The sequence below is a fragment of the Lissotriton helveticus genome, chromosome 8, assembly GCF_964261635.1.
Source record: "Lissotriton helveticus chromosome 8, aLisHel1.1, whole genome shotgun sequence".
NCBI lineage: Eukaryota > Metazoa > Chordata > Amphibia > Caudata > Salamandridae > Lissotriton > Lissotriton helveticus.
Genome location: NC_136069.1, coordinates 771,393,651 through 771,413,711, shown reverse-complemented (window position 1 = coordinate 771,413,711; position 20,061 = coordinate 771,393,651). Strand labels below are relative to the sequence as shown.

General features: G+C 46.5%; 1 protein-coding gene across 1 annotated transcript in view; it reads left to right on the top strand.

Moving 5' to 3' along the window:
* ABCC4 (ATP binding cassette subfamily C member 4 (PEL blood group)) overlaps nt 1–20,061 on the top strand; it is a 1,754,849-nt gene that overhangs the window by 571,799 nt on the left and 1,162,989 nt on the right. Inside the window, exon 8 of the mRNA XM_078657605.1 lies at nt 172–421. Coding sequence (XP_078513731.1) covers nt 172–421 — 250 coding nt within the window. The remainder of the gene's footprint in view (nt 1–171; nt 422–20,061) is intronic.

The following is a 20,061-nucleotide window of genomic DNA, read 5'->3' as shown; positions in this document are numbered from 1 at the left end:
GTAAATGCTGGCAACAAATGTATATTTTTTATTTGCATTGTACCCACTCCCTGAGTAAGAAGTGCAGTTTGCAAGTGAGGGGAAAAAGACTTTGTGTGCCAGCAAATGTTGAACCTTACTGACTGGTATGATGAAAAATCTGTCATTCATCTTGTTTGTTTTTAATTTTAGGAATGAGATTGCGAAGATCCTTCGGAGCTCCTATCTACGTGCAATAAATGTGTCGTTTTTCTTTGTTTCAAGTAAAATTATTGTATTTGTGACATTCACTACTTACGTGTTACTGGGGAATACGATCTCCGCCAGTCGAGTATTTGTCGCAGTGTCTCTATATGGTGCAGTGAGACTGACGGTCACTCTGTTCTTCCCATCGGCTATTGAGAAGGTAGCAGAAGCAGTCATCAGTATTAGGAGAATTAAGGTACTGTGTGCTTTGTGAATATTAATTAAATTATTGGGCTGGGGGATTCTTGAAGCCAAACAAATGTAATCAACATTTTCCGCACTCTTATGTTGCATTCTATGTTTTAATGTCTGTTTTCTAAGCCTGGTTCTCCCTGTCAGGTTTATACTAATCCATCAGTGATTAAAAATAATCTGTTTACATAAAATAAATCCTTATCTGGTTCCACTTAGCACATTGTCCTGAGTTGGGCTTTTGTCTAAGAATCTTCCAGAAGTACAAGTTTTCTTGAACAAACTTCCCTACGTTTTTTCCTAAATGTTTCCCAGTGTAGATTTTTTCTCTAGCACCTTGTTCAGAGTAGTGTAAAACATATGCTCCCTGCTGGAAGCTCAGACTACGACTGGGTTTGAAAATTCCACACCCAGTGAAAAAATGTTAAGATTGTTGACTTGACAGATGATTGTATCCTCAACTTGTTTTTAAATGAGCCCCTTCCTAATGCTCGTTGATTTTAAAGTATGTAGTGACAAGACATAAATGGTTGTAATTGCCACACTTCTTGGAACTTATGTTTGGCCTTTCTTAACACTTTTACAGCTGTTTGCTAATTGTGTGGCCTTAAGATTAATGAAATCAAAGCTCATTCAGGTGAGAAGTGTTCAAACGTTGCAATTTTCTGATTTTTTGTGAACTGTACTATTTGAAATGCTAAAATATGTAGAGGTTAAGCTGAGTACTGCCAGAGTTATATTTTACTCCCACTCACCTGTCTACTTTTACTGCACTAACACTACGAATGGTCTGATTTAGAAAGCAGTAAATATGACCCAGCCAAAAGCAGTGGATGTACCTGTCATATATCCAGTTGTATGTCCACCATATGTTGTATTCTGTCTACCAAGGTTGGGAGGTATCTCCTTCAGAAATGAAGCTAGATCAGCCACTGTATTTAGAGTGGTTGACCCACCACCAAATCTGGTGGAGCTGTCTCTATGAAAGACAGTTACAGAATAGTGGAGTAACAAAAGGAGGTTAAAAAAAAATCTTCGTGTTTTCGCCTTCTCACATGCTGTATTTGACCCTATGCAGATGCCTTTGTACTGGTGGCCATAACCACGCCCTTTTAAGTGTAGTCTCTCATGTCTATATTCCACAGATAAATCGTCATTCATAAAGGGCTGAGTATTTGTCCCAAGCCACTATCGAAAGTCTTACCATGCCCAGATTAGTGCTCTTTCAAAAAGTAGTCAGTGTAGTAGACTGACAAGGATATGTGCCTGAGTATGGTACTTAAAACATTGTACACTGCTATACATGCTTAGCATTTGTTAAGGGCCGTTCATTCTAGTTGCAAAGAAGATCTTGGGCAGGTCGGTGTCGTTAGGAATTTGCCAAGCTGGCTGATAAGTATTTCGCACCCCGGGTCCAGTATACCACTGCCAAGTGATATATATGTCGTTTATGCAGGTGGTTGATAGCACAAACCTAATTACAGGGGCAACGGAGGGCTCCACATACAACTGTAGCAGAACAAACAAGAATCTTGAAGATGGTCCAAATAACCGAGCTCACAGAATATGCGCCACTGGAGGGACGGCTGTTGCAAGAACAAATTCAAGGGAAAGCAGTCTCACTCACATATTAAACCCTAAGGAATAACATGCTGGGCGACCTGGCGAAGCTTAGGCAGACGTGGGAATCGGAGGTGGGAGAAATGGACGACCTTGACTGGGACGTAGTCTTAATGCACCCAAGGGATGTAGCAATTAAATCCAGGCTGCGCCTTATCCAATTTAATATCCTCCACCGAACTTACTACGACAGGGTGCACCTCTATAAGATGGGGAAAGCGACGGACAAGAGCTGTCTCAGATGTCAACTAAAGTACGGGGACTTTTACCACCTTGTGTGGACGTGCAATGCGATACAATGCTACTGGACCGACATCTTTAGGGAATTGAGTGAAGTTTTTGGGGACCTCGCTACACCCGGAACCCAGGTTGGCCCTCTTGGGGATGACGAATGATGTGGACCTGCCTAGACCCCTACTGATCTTCCTAGTGTTGGCCCTAGTGGTGGCGAAAAGAGACATAGCAAAACACTGGGGGTCACCGGATGCCCCGGAACTAGAGGAATGGAGGAGAGGACTGGACATGTATATGGCCGCTGAGAGAGTGACGTACAAGGCTAGGGGGTGCCCGAAGAAGTTCCGGAGGGTCTGGTCCAGGTGGCGCTCTCATCATGGATTGTATGGGGGGTTGTGTGGGTGGAGACTTCAGTACTAGCCTGCGTCCTTACGTGTGCACTAACGGGACGAGTTTGAATGGGATGTTATTAGATCACAATACAATGCTGAAATTGATGTTGGGTCGGATTGGGGTTAATTTTGTCAGAAATATGCGAATCGGGGGCGGGTGGACGGGGGCCATGGGTGTGTGTATACTTGCTTACATGATTGTGTTGTTGTGTACTTATAAAATGCAAATAAAAATATTTATATAAAAAAAAAGAATCTTGAAGATGGTAATGATAGAGAGAGGAATAATGGGTTAGTCATAAAAGTACATTCTGAACAGTTGTGTCTTTAATTGTTTCAGAAGGAAGTGGTTTGGTGTAGAGCAGAGGTCTTCAAACCTCTTTTTACTCTGAACCCCCAAAAGGGAAAATGCTTTGAATTCGGGCCCACCTCCAAAGCTTTATGGCAATGAAGTGGGGAGCGGGAGGGGCATTGCTCGAGCGCCTGGGCACTGGGCTTAAGCGATAATTTCAGGGGTACTTTTTCTGAAGCACATACTCCACACTAAATGTGAGATTTATAAGAGGGCAAATGCATCAAACAAAACAGATATTGATCAACAAACACTGACCCCCATAATTGGGGTGTTGTGAGCCCCCCAAACCCCTGGGCCCCATTCAGACCACATTGGTCACACTAATGATATCTGTAATACTGTGAATCAAGTTGTTTCCTCTGCCTCTTTCATTCCTTCTCTACATGCCTGCCCACCAATTTTGAAATAGACTGTCTGTCTCTTTCAGAAAACAATTAGCTCCAACATGCTTCCCCCTTCATTGCAGTAAGGGTGCCCTCAGCTCCAATGCTAGAAAGGAATATGAACCCCAGTGCCCCTTTTGTAAATGAAGACACTCCTAATTGTGATGCAATGTACCCCTCACACCCCCGGGCCCCAATGACACTGGTCCTGCTTCATTAATGATAGCTGTTTGCTACTTCCATGCAAGCAGGCTGTCTCCTCTGCCCTTTGTTTAAAACATGGGCCCTTATCTTGTCCGATGCCTCTCCCCCTACTTCTCTGATGCTCAAGCTAAGGTTTCACCTCTGTATCGAGTTTCCCCTCCCTCATTGCTCCAAGTTCCAAAGCAACACTGTTTCTGCAAAGGTGCACTGGACATTAAACAAAGAAGAGTAGCAATACTGCCATAATTTGGGTGTATTTGGCCCCTCACACCCCTGGGACCCGGTGCCACTGCACCTGCACCACCAAATATACCCACAGTCCAGGGTTGCCCCCTATCACCCATGCTTTTCGCTCTTGTGATTGGACCCCTGGCTTTGAAGTTATGTAGGGAGTTAGAGCAGTGGGGGATCCGTGTAGGGCGCACCCTGCAAGTTATCTACCTATACGTGGATGATTCACTAATTTATGTTCACACTCCGGAGTGATTGGTGCCGATTTTGTTGGGCTTGCTCATTGCTTTTGGACGGGTGTCTGGGCTCCGGGACAATTTTTGTATGTCGCTGTTTTTTCCTCTTGGGAGGCTGATCAGCTCAACCTGTAGGACTTGGCACCTCTTTGTGGAATTGTCAAGGATATGTCAATGGAACAATGGAGGTTGGGCAGATGCACTGTGGTGGGTAGCTTGTACCCGAGGGAGGTTTTTCTCACTGTTCAAGAAGCACAGGGGGCGTTTGGGGTGGGACCAGGTCACTTTTTCCACTATACCAAATTGGAGAACACTGCAAGACAGGTGTGGGCTGGGTGCCTGGCGGCCCCTCTGCCCTCCCGGGTGCTGAGTGGACTGCTCCAGTGTGTAGGCATGTGACACCTAAGCACCCTGTTTTATGGCGCGGTATGGACAGACATGGGAGGTGCCACCGGCATGAGACTAGGGAGCTAGGGGACCCCATTGCAGATGCAGATTGGTCTTGTGCCTGTGAGTTGCTTAGGCTTGTGTCCTGCAACCAACGGTTTAAGTTACTGCATTTCAATTTCCTACACCGCACCTATGTGACCCCCTAGGTAGTTGAACAAGATAGACCCCTGAGGGGAGCTAGCTGCACATGCTGGAGGGTAACTAGGAGCTTCTATCTTACATTTAGCCTGGACCTGCGCTGGCATACAGAATTTCTGTAGGGATCTGGTGCCAATCATAGTAAGGGTCATAGATATATTGAAATCCTTCTCACCCCACTAGCTTGCCACCTGGGAGTGGTGGCGAGACCCAAGGATTGCAAGATCCCCTACAAGCTTGCCCTACTTATACTACTATTAGCAAAAAAGAAAATCGCCATTGGCTGGATGGGCGACAGGCTGCCACGGACTAATTCATGGCTCAGGGACCTATGTCAATGGGGATCAGCGGAGGAGTCCCACGTGCGCCTCTACCGATGAGAAGACTGAGGATGCGGTCATGACTTGAGGGCTAGTTCTTAATAAATCTAATGAAGAAAGTGATGCTAGCTCAGGGAATTACACGAAAAATGAGATCTGAGAATTTTAATCATTCTTTGCAACCTGGTATTAAAAAAGATGACTAAGTATGATATCATATACGTGTGTTATTGTTGAGTAAATGGTGTATGCCTTGGACTCACCATTTTGCTATTTTCAGTGGATGTCTTATACCTCCTGTAACCTGCATAACATTGTTGTGCCTTGTTACTCAAGATACTGTCTGTATATACGAAAGTAGTATTCCAATTGATATGTAACCTGTCTTTTGCAATGCTTGTTTTTGTAATGTTTTTATGAGAAACTCAAAAACATTTTTTTTGTTTTTATGATACCCACAGGTGTCTCCCCTACTTACTCTTTTGGCCCATCCCTCCTAGGCCCAAAGCAGGCTACGTGCCACTCTGTGTACGAAAAAAAGAGAAGTACACCACATCTCATCCCTCATTTGCTTGGGCGCTGGCCAGGGGTGACATGGGCATTAATACTAGCAAGGAAAATATGCACGTAGACAGAGGTCAAATCACACATATCTATGGGGACTGACGTGCCCATGCTTGTTTAATTTTACAAAAAGTTCTTATACTTTTTGTATAAAATGAAGTTTTCATCATGAGTAGGTTTGATCAGACCAAAAAGTGTAGCATCAGTACTATCTGATTTAACCACTGTTTTGAAATTCACAGGTGGAACAGAAGGTCATGAGCACCCTCTCCTGTCTCACTTTTCTCTGACCCTCAACGGTCAGGTAATGAGCAGAAATGTGTAGTGTAGACGAATATACCACCAGGCTCTTAATGCATCCCAGGACCTCTTTAACAGAAATTTCAGGGTTTAAAAGAAGTGATACTGAGCATTTCCTGAAGCTGCAAACACATTTTACAGGACGCATGCCGGTAGGTTAAAAGTTGAACGAATTACCTCCAAGTGAAAACACAACTCGTGATTGGCAAGTAATACCTGCTCATTGCATCCACCCTCAGGGTATGCAAGCCTGTCAGATGGCTCACAGAGAGAGAGCTTGTTGGCTGTGGTCCAGAGCCACTACTTTTTTTTTTTAAACTTTATTTTTGGTTATGCAAAGAAACATAAAAGTTCCCCCCCAATTGCGGCATCATACAAGAACTGTTGCATACAGAACGATGACCTCATTAAGGCACATTAGGGACGCAATTATCACTGGGCAAAAATCGGACATTGGGACTATAAGAAAAACCATACATTACAATCAGGACCTAGCAACAGTGAACATGAGGTAGCAGCCGAGTGCAAACGACAACCCAGATCTAACTGTCCCCATTACCCTCCCCCTCCCCGTCAGTTCCCGACCCATCAGGTGTGAACATTTCTGCACTAGTACCCTCAGAATCACTCAAGGTCAGACCAGCAGTACACATTACTCTCCATGACAACAGGTGTTCCTGCAAGAGCCACTACTTTTGCTCTATCTCAGTAAGAAAGCATCAGAACATACCCTTCCTATTTGCTGTAATACCACTTCACAGTTGTGTTGTTGGTGAGCACCCGAACAAACTTGCCACGGACAAAGAGAGGAATACTTTGAGAGCCAGGGGTACTGCTTGCAGCTAATGCAAGTTGGTCTGCAGTCCTCAATTCTCAAACTCATCCAGGTGCCTCTAATGCCAAGGGAAGGCTCAAAGCATCTGACACAACGATGGCCACAACTGGTGTGCCACGCAGAAGGATGTCTGGTCTTATCCCCTGCTGCAGATTGGGAGAGATATTTGAGGCGATCGACTACCTGTCTCAGATGTTCCCCCTGTGCTGGCCCCACTGGAAGAAGAAGACTCACTGGCACAAGTGCATGCGCAACTTTTTGTGGGCAACACGCAAAATGCAGGAGGCTAGAAGACTGAGGTGGCAGAGGATTGTCAGAGCAGAAGATGTGCTCTCAGGCTCATAGCCTGAATATCACAAACCTTTTTTTAACACCTGTTTATGAACATTTCCATAATGCAATGCATTATGTGAAAGGAACTGAAACCTGTGCAACACAATCCAACATACACATTGCGAGCCAAATAATATAGGCGGGATATGAACAATTTGGGTCCCTAAGGATTGCATCCAAACCCTTGGATATTCCCCTCCCCTCCCATCTGCACCCCCATTGCCCATAAAATCCAGGTAACTAGGAACTATGAAAGTTATCCCTGAACTCTGTGATATCAATCTGCATCTCTAACCCTTAAGCTCTCTCCTTGGGCCTCAGATCTTCTCCGCCTAATGTGGGCACATATGGGCAGCAAATACAGTTTCCTCGGCCTGCATGCACCAATCCATAGTTTCAACCCTATCCTTCCATCTCGGAACCTTGGGGCTACCCCTGAAGTGAATATCTTGTTTGGCCACGATTAGAGATGTTTTTCCAAACAATAGTGTATGTTTTGCTGGCATCTGGTCTCCCCAGATCCCCAGGGATATCAATGTGGGGCATAGAGCCACAGCCACTTCAGCCATATGTGACATTATCCTCCCCATGCCTGTTCAGAATACACTCAGCCTCAGGCATTCCCACTCAGTGTGTTGCCACGGGGCCGCAGAAGCGTAAGCAATTTTCAGTATCAGCTCTCTCCATTCGGAATAAACGTGTACTATTAACAAATGCGTGTTGCCTTATCTGCCCAAGGCGGAACCCAGCTCTGATGGCCGCTTTGCGCAGATAGCGACATGCTTCCACCCAGCCTTCCTCAACCAGATTTCCCAGGTCCCTCTTCCATCTGTCCTTCAGGGCCTGCAGTGAGTCTGGCTATTTACTACTAGTGTTCTAGATCTGGGAGACGGCGTGCCGAAGCAGGGGAGCTACCAATAGCCTATGTTCCAGGAGTGTGTCATCCCCCACCTCCTGAAATTGATCACTATATCTCAAGAGAGAGTGGCAGAGTTGCATATATCTAAAACGTTGACCCTGTGTTAATTCATACTAGTGTTGAAGATCTTCGAACAGGATGAGTCTACCTGCTTCCTAGATGTTTCTCCCAATTTGGAAATTCCCAGTATGTCCCACTTCCTATGACTCTCCAGAGTTTAGAGTTTGTCCAGGGTTTGACACTCAAAAGGGCATTTCCAATGTCACTTTACCCACCAAACCCAGACCATAGTCTATGCATCGCCTTCTTCGATATTACTATTACTAAATCCTTGGGGACAGTGGCCTTATTGCTGGGACCCTACAGTACAGTCAATTAACATGTCCCTCTGGGTCCATTGCCCTCCTGACAGCCACCACCGACGGTTCCTGATGGAAGGCAAACAACCAACCGTTTGCCACCTGTAGCTGGACTTCCCAGTAGAAAAGGTGTAGATTGAGAAGTGCCATGTCCCCCTTAAACTGGCCCTGAGTCAGATTGGCCAGTACTGTTCTGAAGGTGCCCCTGTTCCAAAGCAAAGTCTCCGCATCAACTGAACAAAAGAAAATATTGAGGACTTTGTATAAAGTAGAAATTTGGGTAAAGTTACCATTTTGTGCTGGGTTGCTCTTCCATTCAGTAAAATGGGAAGACCCCGCCAGCATTGAATGTCACAGACTTGCTGAAGTGGCAAATGAGCCTTCATATGGTCAGTGTCTAACAACTCTGATGAACAAAACACAGTGGGAGGCTTGGAGCTGAACTTTTGAAAAATTGATTGAAAATCAGGTTAAAAGGGAGCAAAGCTGTGGTCTGGAGATGGTCTGACACTAGCTGAGGTAAGCCCGCCTTCAACCGTCAGTTGTCAAGGTATGGTAACGCATACATGTTTGATCAGAGGCGATAAACCATGACCACTGCTTTGACTTTTATAACTATGCAAGCCTGAAGGGAGTCCAAAGGGCAGGTAAGCAAACTTATAATGGGTAGGTCCCATTGCAAAGCACAGATGCTTTAACTGGGAGATAAAAGTATGAACCCTGGTAAATCCAATCTAAGGAATCCACGGCCAGAGGCACATGTGCCAGTGAAAGCATTATGCAAAGAAAGGAGTAGAGGTCCAAACAAAAATAGCAGGAACTTCATCCTTTGACTATCTTCCCTTTGGCTACCAGTGTCTTTCTTGTTCAAAAGTGCAAAAACTTCCCCAGTAAGCGCTGGGATGCTTCCGAGTAGCCATGCGCTATAGAAGAGCCTTTACAATACAATACTACAATGAATGCCCAGCACTGTTGGGAAGATGAGTGGTATGGGGGAAGAAACATACATTTATGATCTGTAGTTCACAGCGACAGGAGGTAATGCAACACTATCTGTAATCAAAGTGAGACTCCCGACTCACCAACTGGCAACTTGTGCAAGCACTCGTGGAAATTAATGAGGTTTTACAGCAGAAATGCTAGAGGCAAAAGCTGAAGCATGTTGCTGTGGAGTGACTTCTGATATCCCCATATACACTGAAGCCTTAAAATGTTTTTACAGCTGTTGGATAAACAGGGATGGCTGACTTTGTCAAAAAGGACAAGCTCCTCCAGAAACCCCAGAATTTCTGGTATCGCTGATGAAATTTCGGGTGTGGAAAATCCCAGAAATTGTATCATGGCCCTGCCCCGTTCAAAGTGCCCCTTTGCCAAATCAGCCATTTACCCAAAAAGGCAGTCACCATCTTAGCATGACCATCAGGTTTGCCTGACATCACCTGAGAACCTAGTGGAGTACAACTAGCCATGGTGACTAATGGCCACAACTGTGCTGAAGGAGCAAGCCACAAAACCAGCTCTGTCCAAACCAGGATGTAATATTTGTTTGGCCGAATATTGCCCATCTTTATCCAGATATGCAGGTGCTCCTGCAGGTTAACAGTAACCTGTTGTGCCATCTCCCACAGAAAGTGAGAGTGGTGTGCCAAAAGGCATATTGCATTAGAATTGTGCATGAATAAACACCATAAAGAGAAGTCCTGTTTCCTTAAAGTATTAATGCTGGTGGACTCCCAGTCTGAAGGAGTTCGGGGTAAAGAACTGGGGTCCCTCTGGAGCAAGCAGTCTGAGCCACCAAACCCTAATACGGTATGATAGATCAATAACTTGGGAATGAACAGAGCCGGTCTAGAACACAGTATGATTTGGTAACTCATTCTAAGTGTCAAAAAAGGGATTGCACCCAGAGCAGGGGAGATGTGATACATATTTTATGAACATGCCCCATAATTCATTCATACTGGGAACCAAAATGGGAAGTGCTTTTGAATTCTACCAAGCTTAGCCTTCAGCCTTTGCTATATCTGGCTCCTCTACAGACCACCCAGCAGGTGGATAATATCAAAATTCACCAGAAGTGATAACTAGGCACCTCATTGACAGTAGCCAAGATATGCATTCTAAGACACTGGAAGTCAAGATTACTACCGATTGTAGAGGAATGGCTGATTGCACTGGCAGACAGCCTCCCACATACAGGTGATATATAAGCTACATGCCCACCTGTATGTCTTCAACATTATTTGGATTGCTCCTGTCCTACATAGCTCCATAATTCCCAAAATGTATTTATCCCTCCCTTTTTTGTCTATCCCCTTGCCCCCTCATTGGCCTCCTCTCACTTGTTTCTGGCTCTGCTCTATAAGGACTTTGATCATTGATGGCACTCCAGTTTGCTGCAATGAAGATATGTGAAACACTTGGGACACTGAACAGAACCTCCCTCTCTTCGGCTTACGCTCCAGGGAGATCCTGCATATCAGCCCTTCCTTTCTGATCAGAAGTGAGTTATATTGGTTCCAGATATTGCATGATCTGACGAGTCTTTATACGTAGGTTCCAGGCATTTTAGCTAGCTTATCGCTTTACTGGGAGGACTGCGAGGATTAGACAGCAAGATATGTTTATTATGTTCACTGTTAGGATACTCGCTCGATGCCCAATTTCATTTATGTACCTGTATACATGTACTACTATGTGGTAACTGAGTGTTATCATCAATGTATCGACATGATAACAAATTAATAAAGTTTTGAAAGCGAAGAAAAGGAATTCTGAGGGTGCAAACAATGGTCTCTGTAGGGCCTTATTGAAGGAAAGAAGAGGTTTCTCTGCCGAAGCTTTGAGCTTTGGGATGTAAATGAGCAAACTGGCTTTCGCCTCTTCCACTGGGAGCATCAGTTCCAGGACCTCATCAGATTGGCAACTGGCTGCAGTAAAAGAAACCACCTTCTTTGTACTACAGCCTGACTGGTAGTCCAACTCAAACACAAGAAAAATGTCCATCCTGCTTATATTCTGAAGGTTGAGATAAAGTCACTCATTAATATACTGCAGGAGAAGAGGGGTTTCTGCTTGTTGTCAAATTCTGTGCATGGCATCCTGAAGGGTGTCAGAATGGTATTTGAACTGCAGTCTGGCCCAATCTGGTTAACCCTTGAGCCATGGAAGCAGGACTTGCCAAAGGAACATATTCAAACCAGGCCTTAGTCTTCGTCATAGCCTGGGTCAAAATCTGCATAGATAAAGGAGAGAGCAACAGGTTTGAAAGTGGCACTAATGGCTTCATCTGCTGAATTATTTGAGAGATCAAACGTTGCATCAATTACACACAACCCATCTGGCTGTAATACAGAGGAGCAGAAGGTACCCATAGCGCTAAAGCCTTCGTGGGGCAACTCTGATTGGGGTTGACTGGCATTAAGGCTGAAACCAAGACACCTACAAAGGCATTTTGAAGGTTTTAGGAGGTATTTGTGGCCCACAAGAACACCAAATGGAGGTGGTGGACCATTATAAAATATTTTGAACCTATCCTTAGTAAAGGCAGCAATTTACTGAAGTGGAGTCTGGAAATTCTGGGCACAACTTCTCCAAAACAGCCCCAACTTCAATGACGTAATTGACAATGGTGTTCAAAATAAAGACTGCTGACTCCTAGACAGGTCCCAAAATGAGAACATGATTTGCGGGAGAAGAATTTTTTTATGGTGATTTTTGCATTTGGTGTGGAGGATTTCGCTTGGTTTGCCCTGTTTTTTGTTTCTTTGCCATATCTTTTTATTAAGTTTTGTAACACATCGACAAACAATGCAGAAGGACCACTCATAGTGAATTGCATGCAATTCCAACTCGTTCCGTTTCCCAGATGACTTTGACAACAAAGATATATAAGTAACAATAATAGAGATAGCATTATATATGTCTACATATCAACCAGAGGAATGCCTTAAATCGAAAAATAACCCTTTGAGTGCTCTGTGGTGTAGGATTAATTGAACTATTAAGACTTACAGTGCAGCTTTAGTATTGGACCTTGCAAAAAACACAGTTGATGGACAGAATGTAGAACAATGTCATACATTCACCCCAGTACAATCCCCTTTTGTACCGCTTTTAGTATTGGACCTAGCATCATGTTGTTGTCTACTTCGTAATGGCATCCTCCCTTATACATTGGTCTCCAGCTGAGCACCAACCATACTATGCTTTGCATTTCCGTATCTGATCAGCCTCTTCAATGTATCTGCTGCTCAAGGAGAGTGTAGATCCCAATTTTTCCAGGTAAGTGTCCTATTCAGCATAATACGTGCCTCTACTCCCTTGGCCAAGGTGACCAGATATCACATCAGTCTCAGGTTGGGACCATTTCCGGACAACCCCAGTCTCCATGTCTGTGCCATTGCAGCCTTCTATGACATTTCAATGCACCAATATCAGTGACACATGTTTATGCTTTTTCAGGCAGGTCCTTAACACCAGTAGGCACAGCGAGGCATCATAATGTCTGTTTTATGTTGCAGTATTGCGTTCCAAAATCCTACTATCGTTATACAGCGCCATACCTTATGCTGCAACTCAGATACTTATTCTCTGCATCTAGTACACATTGTTCCGCTCATTGGAACATGCTGCCTATTCCATGGAGGGTTATATAGGTGTTGTGAAGGTAGTTGAACTGGACATACCTCAGCCTGGCATTCCTGGAGACCTCTTTGACCATTGCCAAGCGTCTCTGCCATTGCTGGTCCGATATAACCATCCCTAGCCCTCGCTCCCACCACTCCCCAAGATGTCCCAGTGGCTGTGCAATGTTATGCAGCAAGGATGGGAAAAGTGCTGTGACAGCATGCCTACCAAAACCATGTGTCAATAGTACTTGTAGCAGTTTTGAGGTGACCAGTTCTGAGTTTTCCATACCCCACCTCTCCCGGAGTAGGTTGCTCATTGATCCATAGAGTAAAAAGACACCCAATCCCAGATTATTGGTCTCTTGTAGGACATGAAAGAGTTGCAAAGTTCCTTTGTGGGAGAGATCTCCCCATGCTGTGATATCCGCCTCCATCCAGGGGTGTGTGTCATTCAAATCAGTCAGTATCACTCTCTCCAGTATCAACCGAAGGGGCAACTATGGCACGTACACTGGCTTTCCGGACCACCCTGCACGGATTTATTCCAGTACCAACAAGATGTCTGAAACAGCAGATTGGTGGTAGTTTGCTTATTATCCGCTCCACAGAGTCCCAGTAGCAGCGGTAAGCCATCTAAGATTGGCAGACCCCCCCCCATCTATCGCACTGGCCACTGCAACTGCTCTGCTGCATAATATGATTCATAGTTGGGTGTAACCAAACCCCCCCTTGTCCTGGGGAGCTAAAGATCAATCAGCCACATACTGCGCCTCCCAGTAGCTCAAATTATCGTTAATAGTAGAGAACGCAACTTGTTAAAAAAGGGCTGCTTCAGGATGAGTAGGAGTTTTGCAGAGAAGTATAGTAACCTGGGGAGTATTAACATTTTAGAGATTGTTAGGCGGCCCAGTGTGGATGAGAAGGCGCTCCAGAAAGGGAGAGAGTTCCAGATTGAAGTAACATCCCTTCCTAAGTTACCCTCGAATAGCTCCTTTTCAGTGTGATAAATGTGCAGTCCTTGGTATTTAAAGGTAATAGCCTCGAAATGGAGCATCCATATTTGGATGAGCCCACTGCCTACCAGATTCCCTGACAGGTAACAGGAACAGGCAAAAATTGTCCCAATTAACTTTGAGGCCCGAGGCCTTGCCAAAGTCTTTAAGTACTGCCATCACTTGGGTGAAGTTTTGTTCATGGTTCATTCCCCTATTGATTTTAATAACACAGTACATTTACATGACACATCATCAAACAATGGATGTATGGCAAATAGATGTTGAGAGAGGCCTCGCATACTTAAAGAAGAGCACTTTAAGGGATGGAAGACAAAACACTGTAATGCATACATCATTGGTAAGCTCCGCAATGCGCATCAGGGTAACAATCCTGTTCAGCCGGGGCCAAGTAGAGGTTATTATCCATTCGTGTTCACATTATATCATTGATGTTCATCACTATCTACCACCCCCTCAGGTTTTCCAGTTTCTTTACCAATCAGATACTGTTGGAATACCCCCCAGTAAGTCAGCGGCCTAGATTTCAGCAGAAGAAGTTCACCATATGCATCCTACTGTGTTTTGCAGTAACTCATGTATTTTGTCCATTCCTCAATTGTGGGGACCGGGCCCCTGCCTCACCTCATTGGAACTCGTCTCTTTGCCAGCAGCAGAGCCATCGCCACTAGCCGCCTAAAATCTTTATCTATAGCTTTGGTATAACCTAGTAGGGCTAAATACAGGTCTGGGACCCGTGCAAGGCCAGTAATATCATTTATCTTCTGAAATATTTTCTCCCAATACTAAGTTTGGGCAGTTCCAGCCTAGGTGTATAAAATAGGCCTCAGGCTCCGCGAAGCGGGAGCATGCGGCAATCTCTTGCAATCCATAGCTATGCAAACGCACTGGAGTATAGTATGTTCTGTTAATTAATTTGAAGCGTATAAGGCGGTGCCTGCCATTCATCGATACCCTTATCATCATTTCACAGTAATACTGCCATTCTTTGGCCCCAATAGCCCAACCCAGGTCTCTTTGCCAGTCTTGCCTAGATTATGAAAATTGCAGTGACCTATTTGCTTGCGTAATGTTATAAATCATAGACATTAATTTAGAAGGCGATGGGTTTTAAGGACCTAGGAGAGGTCCAGGACCTCAGGCGGCTCTGGGAGGGAATCCCCCAGAAGAGTCTTCCGAGCATGCCGTAATCTAAAGTACTGGAAACAAACCAGTAACATAAGGGTAGAGCCATCAGCTGTCAATTGTTCCCAGCCACAAAGTTCTCCCCACTCAAAAAGTCCTCCAATAACAGTCACATGAAGTTTGCTCATGGCATTGGTTACCCCACTGTCTATACTGGAAGGGAGCCAAGTGCACCACTCTAAGGGGGTAAATGGAGAATGCAAAATAGCACCTGCTTGTCTGTCCAGTAGGTTATGCCAAGCATGAGTAGTGGCATTAATAGTATCTAGAATACTATGTCTTCTTGTTGGTTTTATATATGCCTGTGGTAGAGAATCTGTGACTGCAGCTATGTTCTCAATATATATGTGAGGGGGAGGTTTGAGGCAGTGTAGCCAGGCAGAGGTGTGTTAACACTGTGCTGCTCTATAATATGTCTAAATGTGGGGCATTAAGGCCACCCATAGCGTATGGCAGAGTGAGTATTTCCCATTTCACTTGTGGTTGTTTGCCTGCCCAGGCTAATTTTATCATGTGGAACCTTAGTTTAGTGAATAGGTGCTGTGGGAGCACCATGGGTATATTCTGAAACAGGAATAACAGTCTGGGAAGAACGATCATCTTCATCAATGAAACATGACCTAACAGAGAGAGTGGTAATCGTATCCATCTAGTAACATCCTCCTCCAGCCTGTCTAAGACTTTCCCGTAGTTGTCTGTGAGTACTACGTTGAGTCGGTATGTATCTGGATCCCCAAATAGCGAACGGACTCCGTTGTCCAGGACAAAGGGTATTGCATGGGTGGTGGGAGGGTAGCTGTAGTTAATGAAAAGATCAGGGACTTGTTCCAATTAATGTTTAATCCAGACAACTGTTCAAAACAGACCACTTCATTCAAAACCGGAGTGAGGTGGGATGCTGGGTCTCTGACATATAAGAGCTGATCATCTGCAAAGCGGAGACTATTAACTGGTATTCCGGGAAACACACTCCTCTGTGGCTGTGGTATTCCCTAAGTGCACATAGTTGCGTTTCGGAAACCAAAGCATACAGCAGTGGTGACAAGGGACACCCCTGGTGAGTGCCCCAGGATATTGGTATCGGAGACGTCACCATATTTCCTAGCCTAATTGTATCCCTCGGAGCTTCATATAGGACCTTAACGAGTGGGAGAAAGATCTCACCAACACCCACATGCCTTAGTACCATCTCCATGAACGGCCATTCGACAGAGTCGAAGGCCTTTTCAGCATCTTTGATAACCGCCACGGCATTGACTCTGGGATTAAAATGTTGATTGCTGCAAAAATAGTTCTCAGATTGGATGTTAGATTGCACCCAGGGACAAAGCCTGCTTGCTCGATTCCCACTAGTCCCGGAAGTAGGGGAGAGAAGCAATATTTTGGCGAATAGTTTCATTTCTATATTTAGCAGGGACAAGGGCCTATACGACGAGCACTCACTAGGGGATTTACCCAGTTTGAGGAGTGTAACAATCATTGCCTCACGCATTGAGGGGGCATCACCTTGCTCTTTGCCATCTCTTCAAACAGCGTAACGAGATGTGGCATCAGCAGGTCTTGGAAAGCCTTATAGAAAGTAAATGTCAGCCCATCCAAGCCCAGAGCGGTGCCACTTTTCATCGATAAGGTAGCCCTATTTTCTCTGGGGTCAAGGGGAGCCATGAGATGCTCCGTATGGGAGTCAGTGAGCCAAGCAAGAGGAGTATGTGACAAGTAGTCCTCTATTGCAGGACCAGCTGGAGGGAGCCGTCATCTGTAGAGCTCTGCATAACATATACTGAATCTATCTGCAATGCCGTAGGAATCGTAGATCATGCTACCATCTTCACCCATGATCTCAACTATAGAGTTAGCTTCCCTAGGGGGGGCGTTGCAACTTAGCTAACAGGGCACCAGGACTGTCGCCTTCCCCATACACATGCTCCATGGTGAGACTTGCCTAAGTGTTTGTCTTTGCTCTCTGCCGTATCCTGAAAACCCTCCAGTAACTCTTTAATGCTGTGCAGCTTCTCAACATTATCAGTAAGCTGATGCTCCTGTTCCAAGGCTGCTATGTCTGCCTAAGTCTAGTGAGCCTTTTTCGGATTGATCTAAGAACTCCTGCATGCTTAGCTATCATCTCCCCCCTTAGGAACATTTTAAAAGTCTCCTACATTGTAGAAAAATTAGGGACTGAGCCTATATTCTCCCCGAAGAAAGTTCCAATAGTTGTAGCTATTTCCAAGTGAAATACCTGGTCAAGCTAGGAATAAGGAGGGAACCTCCACGTAAATGGAGCTTGTCCTATAGTGGGGACTAAGCAAACACAAGGAGATGATGGAGGGAGCGCTGAAACTTTCCAGACACTCACCCCTGTCACAGATCTGGGTTGAATCTATCATTGTTGTTTAGCTCACTTAGCCACCCCAGTTCAGACACAGCTATATGCAAATCAGTCTTGACCCTGTGCCTCATGGGAACAGTCCAGCCAGAACAGCCAATCCATGTCTTCCCTGGACCGGAAACAAGCATACTGGGACCGGTTTCGGGCTAACAAACCTCATCAGCTAGGCTAGCTTGAATCCAGTGGCAAAGTGAGCAAGCGACCCACGTTTGAGCATACCCTGCCAGCTTACGGTAAACAAAGCAAACACAAGGAGAAGATGGATAGAGCGCTGAAACTTTTCAGACACTCACCCCCAGTCACAGACCTGGGTTGAATCCATCATTGTACTTTAGCGCTCTTAGCCACCCCAGTTCAGACACAGCTATATACAAGGATATCACTGTGAAGCGCCTCGGCCGGCACCAGAAGATGGGATGAAAGAGCGCCCACTCGGAGGGACCACCTTCGCCGGGGGCTGGGACCCCGCACGTGGGATGTGTCAGCTCTCAAGCTCTGGCAGTGGACCACACTTGGTCTATTGGCAACTATTGTGAACAATCCCCCTTCTCCAGTTACAACCTTGCTAGCCCTTATGTTTCTGGGAATAGCGAGCACATCCAAAGTCCACCACAGGAGTAGATGATGGGCACCTCTGCAAGCCTTCAGAGCCCCTCAGGATCAGGAAACCAAGCACCTCCTATGTATTCAGTGCCAGCAGCAGGAGAGTCAAAGGGGGAGGGAGGTTAGGATAAATAGCAGGTCTCAAAAGTGAAGAATAAACCATGGCAATGAGCGAGCCGCAAACCCAATGCGCCGTAGGAAAGTGCCTGACCAGATTCGTAGGGGGCCTCCGTGTGGGTCCAGTAGTGGCCAAAGGGGGGGCTGCAGTAGGTTAGGTGCGTTGGGGGAGCAATGAGTGCCACAACACAGCCCTAAGTGTTGTGCGCCATGAGCAGGCCCCCACAATCATGCAGGGAAGATGGGAGTTAAAGAGGGCACACTTTGTGGTAATGCCAATATTGCGTTCCCGCACCCTTGCTCAGTCTCAGGGGTCAACGGTGCCGGAGGCCGCCAGCGCCTCTGCAGTTGCACCACCTCCACAGGCAATGCAAGCGATTTGGGAGGCAAACGGGAGGGAAGCCAAGAAGTCCAAGGAGCCTTCCCAACAGGGGATGTACACCAAGTTCCAGCATTTCATAAGGCCAGGAATCTACAGGGGTATTGAGTCCTTGCCACTGTGCAGGAACAGTAATGGCTGCAAGGGAGGCGCCAGGATATTATACCATGTAAAGAATCCAACGAGTGCCCTGCAGCTCCACCGGGGGGAGTGCGGTCCGATGCGCGTACTCACTGCAGTGGGTGTAGGTCCAGAGTAGCGTCGGGCCCAGCCCACGACAGCGCTGATACGGCGTCCACCCCGCCGCGGCCAGGCCCAATCAATCAATCAATCAATCAAAACACTTGTATAGCACGCTACTCACCCGGAAGGGTCTCAAGGCGCTTGGGGGAAGGGGGCCGCTACTGCTCGAACAGCCAGGTCTTGAGTTGTCTCCCCAAAGGCGAGGTGGTCCTGGGTCAGCCGAAGGTGGATGGGGAGGGAGTTCCATGTCTTGGCCGCCAGGTAGGAGAAGGATCTGCCTCCGGCGGTGGCTCTTCGGATGCGTGGTACGGCGGCGAGGGCGAGGTTGGCGGACCGTAGCTGGCAGGTGGGCGTGTGGAAGGTCAGGCGGTCGTTGAGGTACTTGGGGCCTAGGTTGTGGAGAGACTTGTTTGCGTGGGTGAGGAGCCTGAAGGTGATCCTCTTGTTGACGGGGAGCCAGTGTAGGTTCCTCAGGTGGCTGGAGATGTGGCTGCGTCGAGGGATGTCCAGGATGAGTCGGGCTGAGGAGTTCTGGATGCGTTGTAGTCTTTTCTGTAGCTTGGCTGTGGTTCCGGCTTAGAGGGTGTTTCCGTAGTCCAGCCAGCTGGTGACGAGGGCCTGGGTGACCGTCTTCCTGGTTTCGATCGGGATCCATCTGAAGATCTTGCGGAGCATGCAGAGGGTGTGAAAGCAAGAAGATTAGACGGCGTTGACTTGTCTGGTCATTGAGAGGGAGGAGTCCAGGATGAATCCCAGGTTGCGTGCGTGGTCTGTCGGCTTGGGGGCGGTGCCCAGGGCTGGGGGCCACCAGGAGTCGTCCCAGGCGGTGGGTGATGGTCCAAGGATGAGGACTTCCGTCTTGTCTGAGTTCAGTTTCAAGCGGCTGTTCTTCATCCACTCGGCGACGTCTTTCATCCCTTCGTGGAGGCTAGTTCTGGCGGTGTCGGGGTCTCTGGTGAGGGAGAGGATCAGCTGGGTGTCGTCTGCGTAGGAGATGATGTTGAGGTTGTGTTGGCGTGCGATGGCTGCGAGAGGTCTCATGTAGACGTTGAAGAGGGTGGGGCTGAGTGATGATCCTTGCGGGACGCCGCAGATGACTTCGGTGGCCTCGGAACGAAACGGGGGGAGGCGGACTCTCTGTGTTCTTCCAGCCAGGAACGAGATGATCCATTTCAATGCCTTCTCTTGGATGCTGGTGTTGCTGAGGCGTTGGA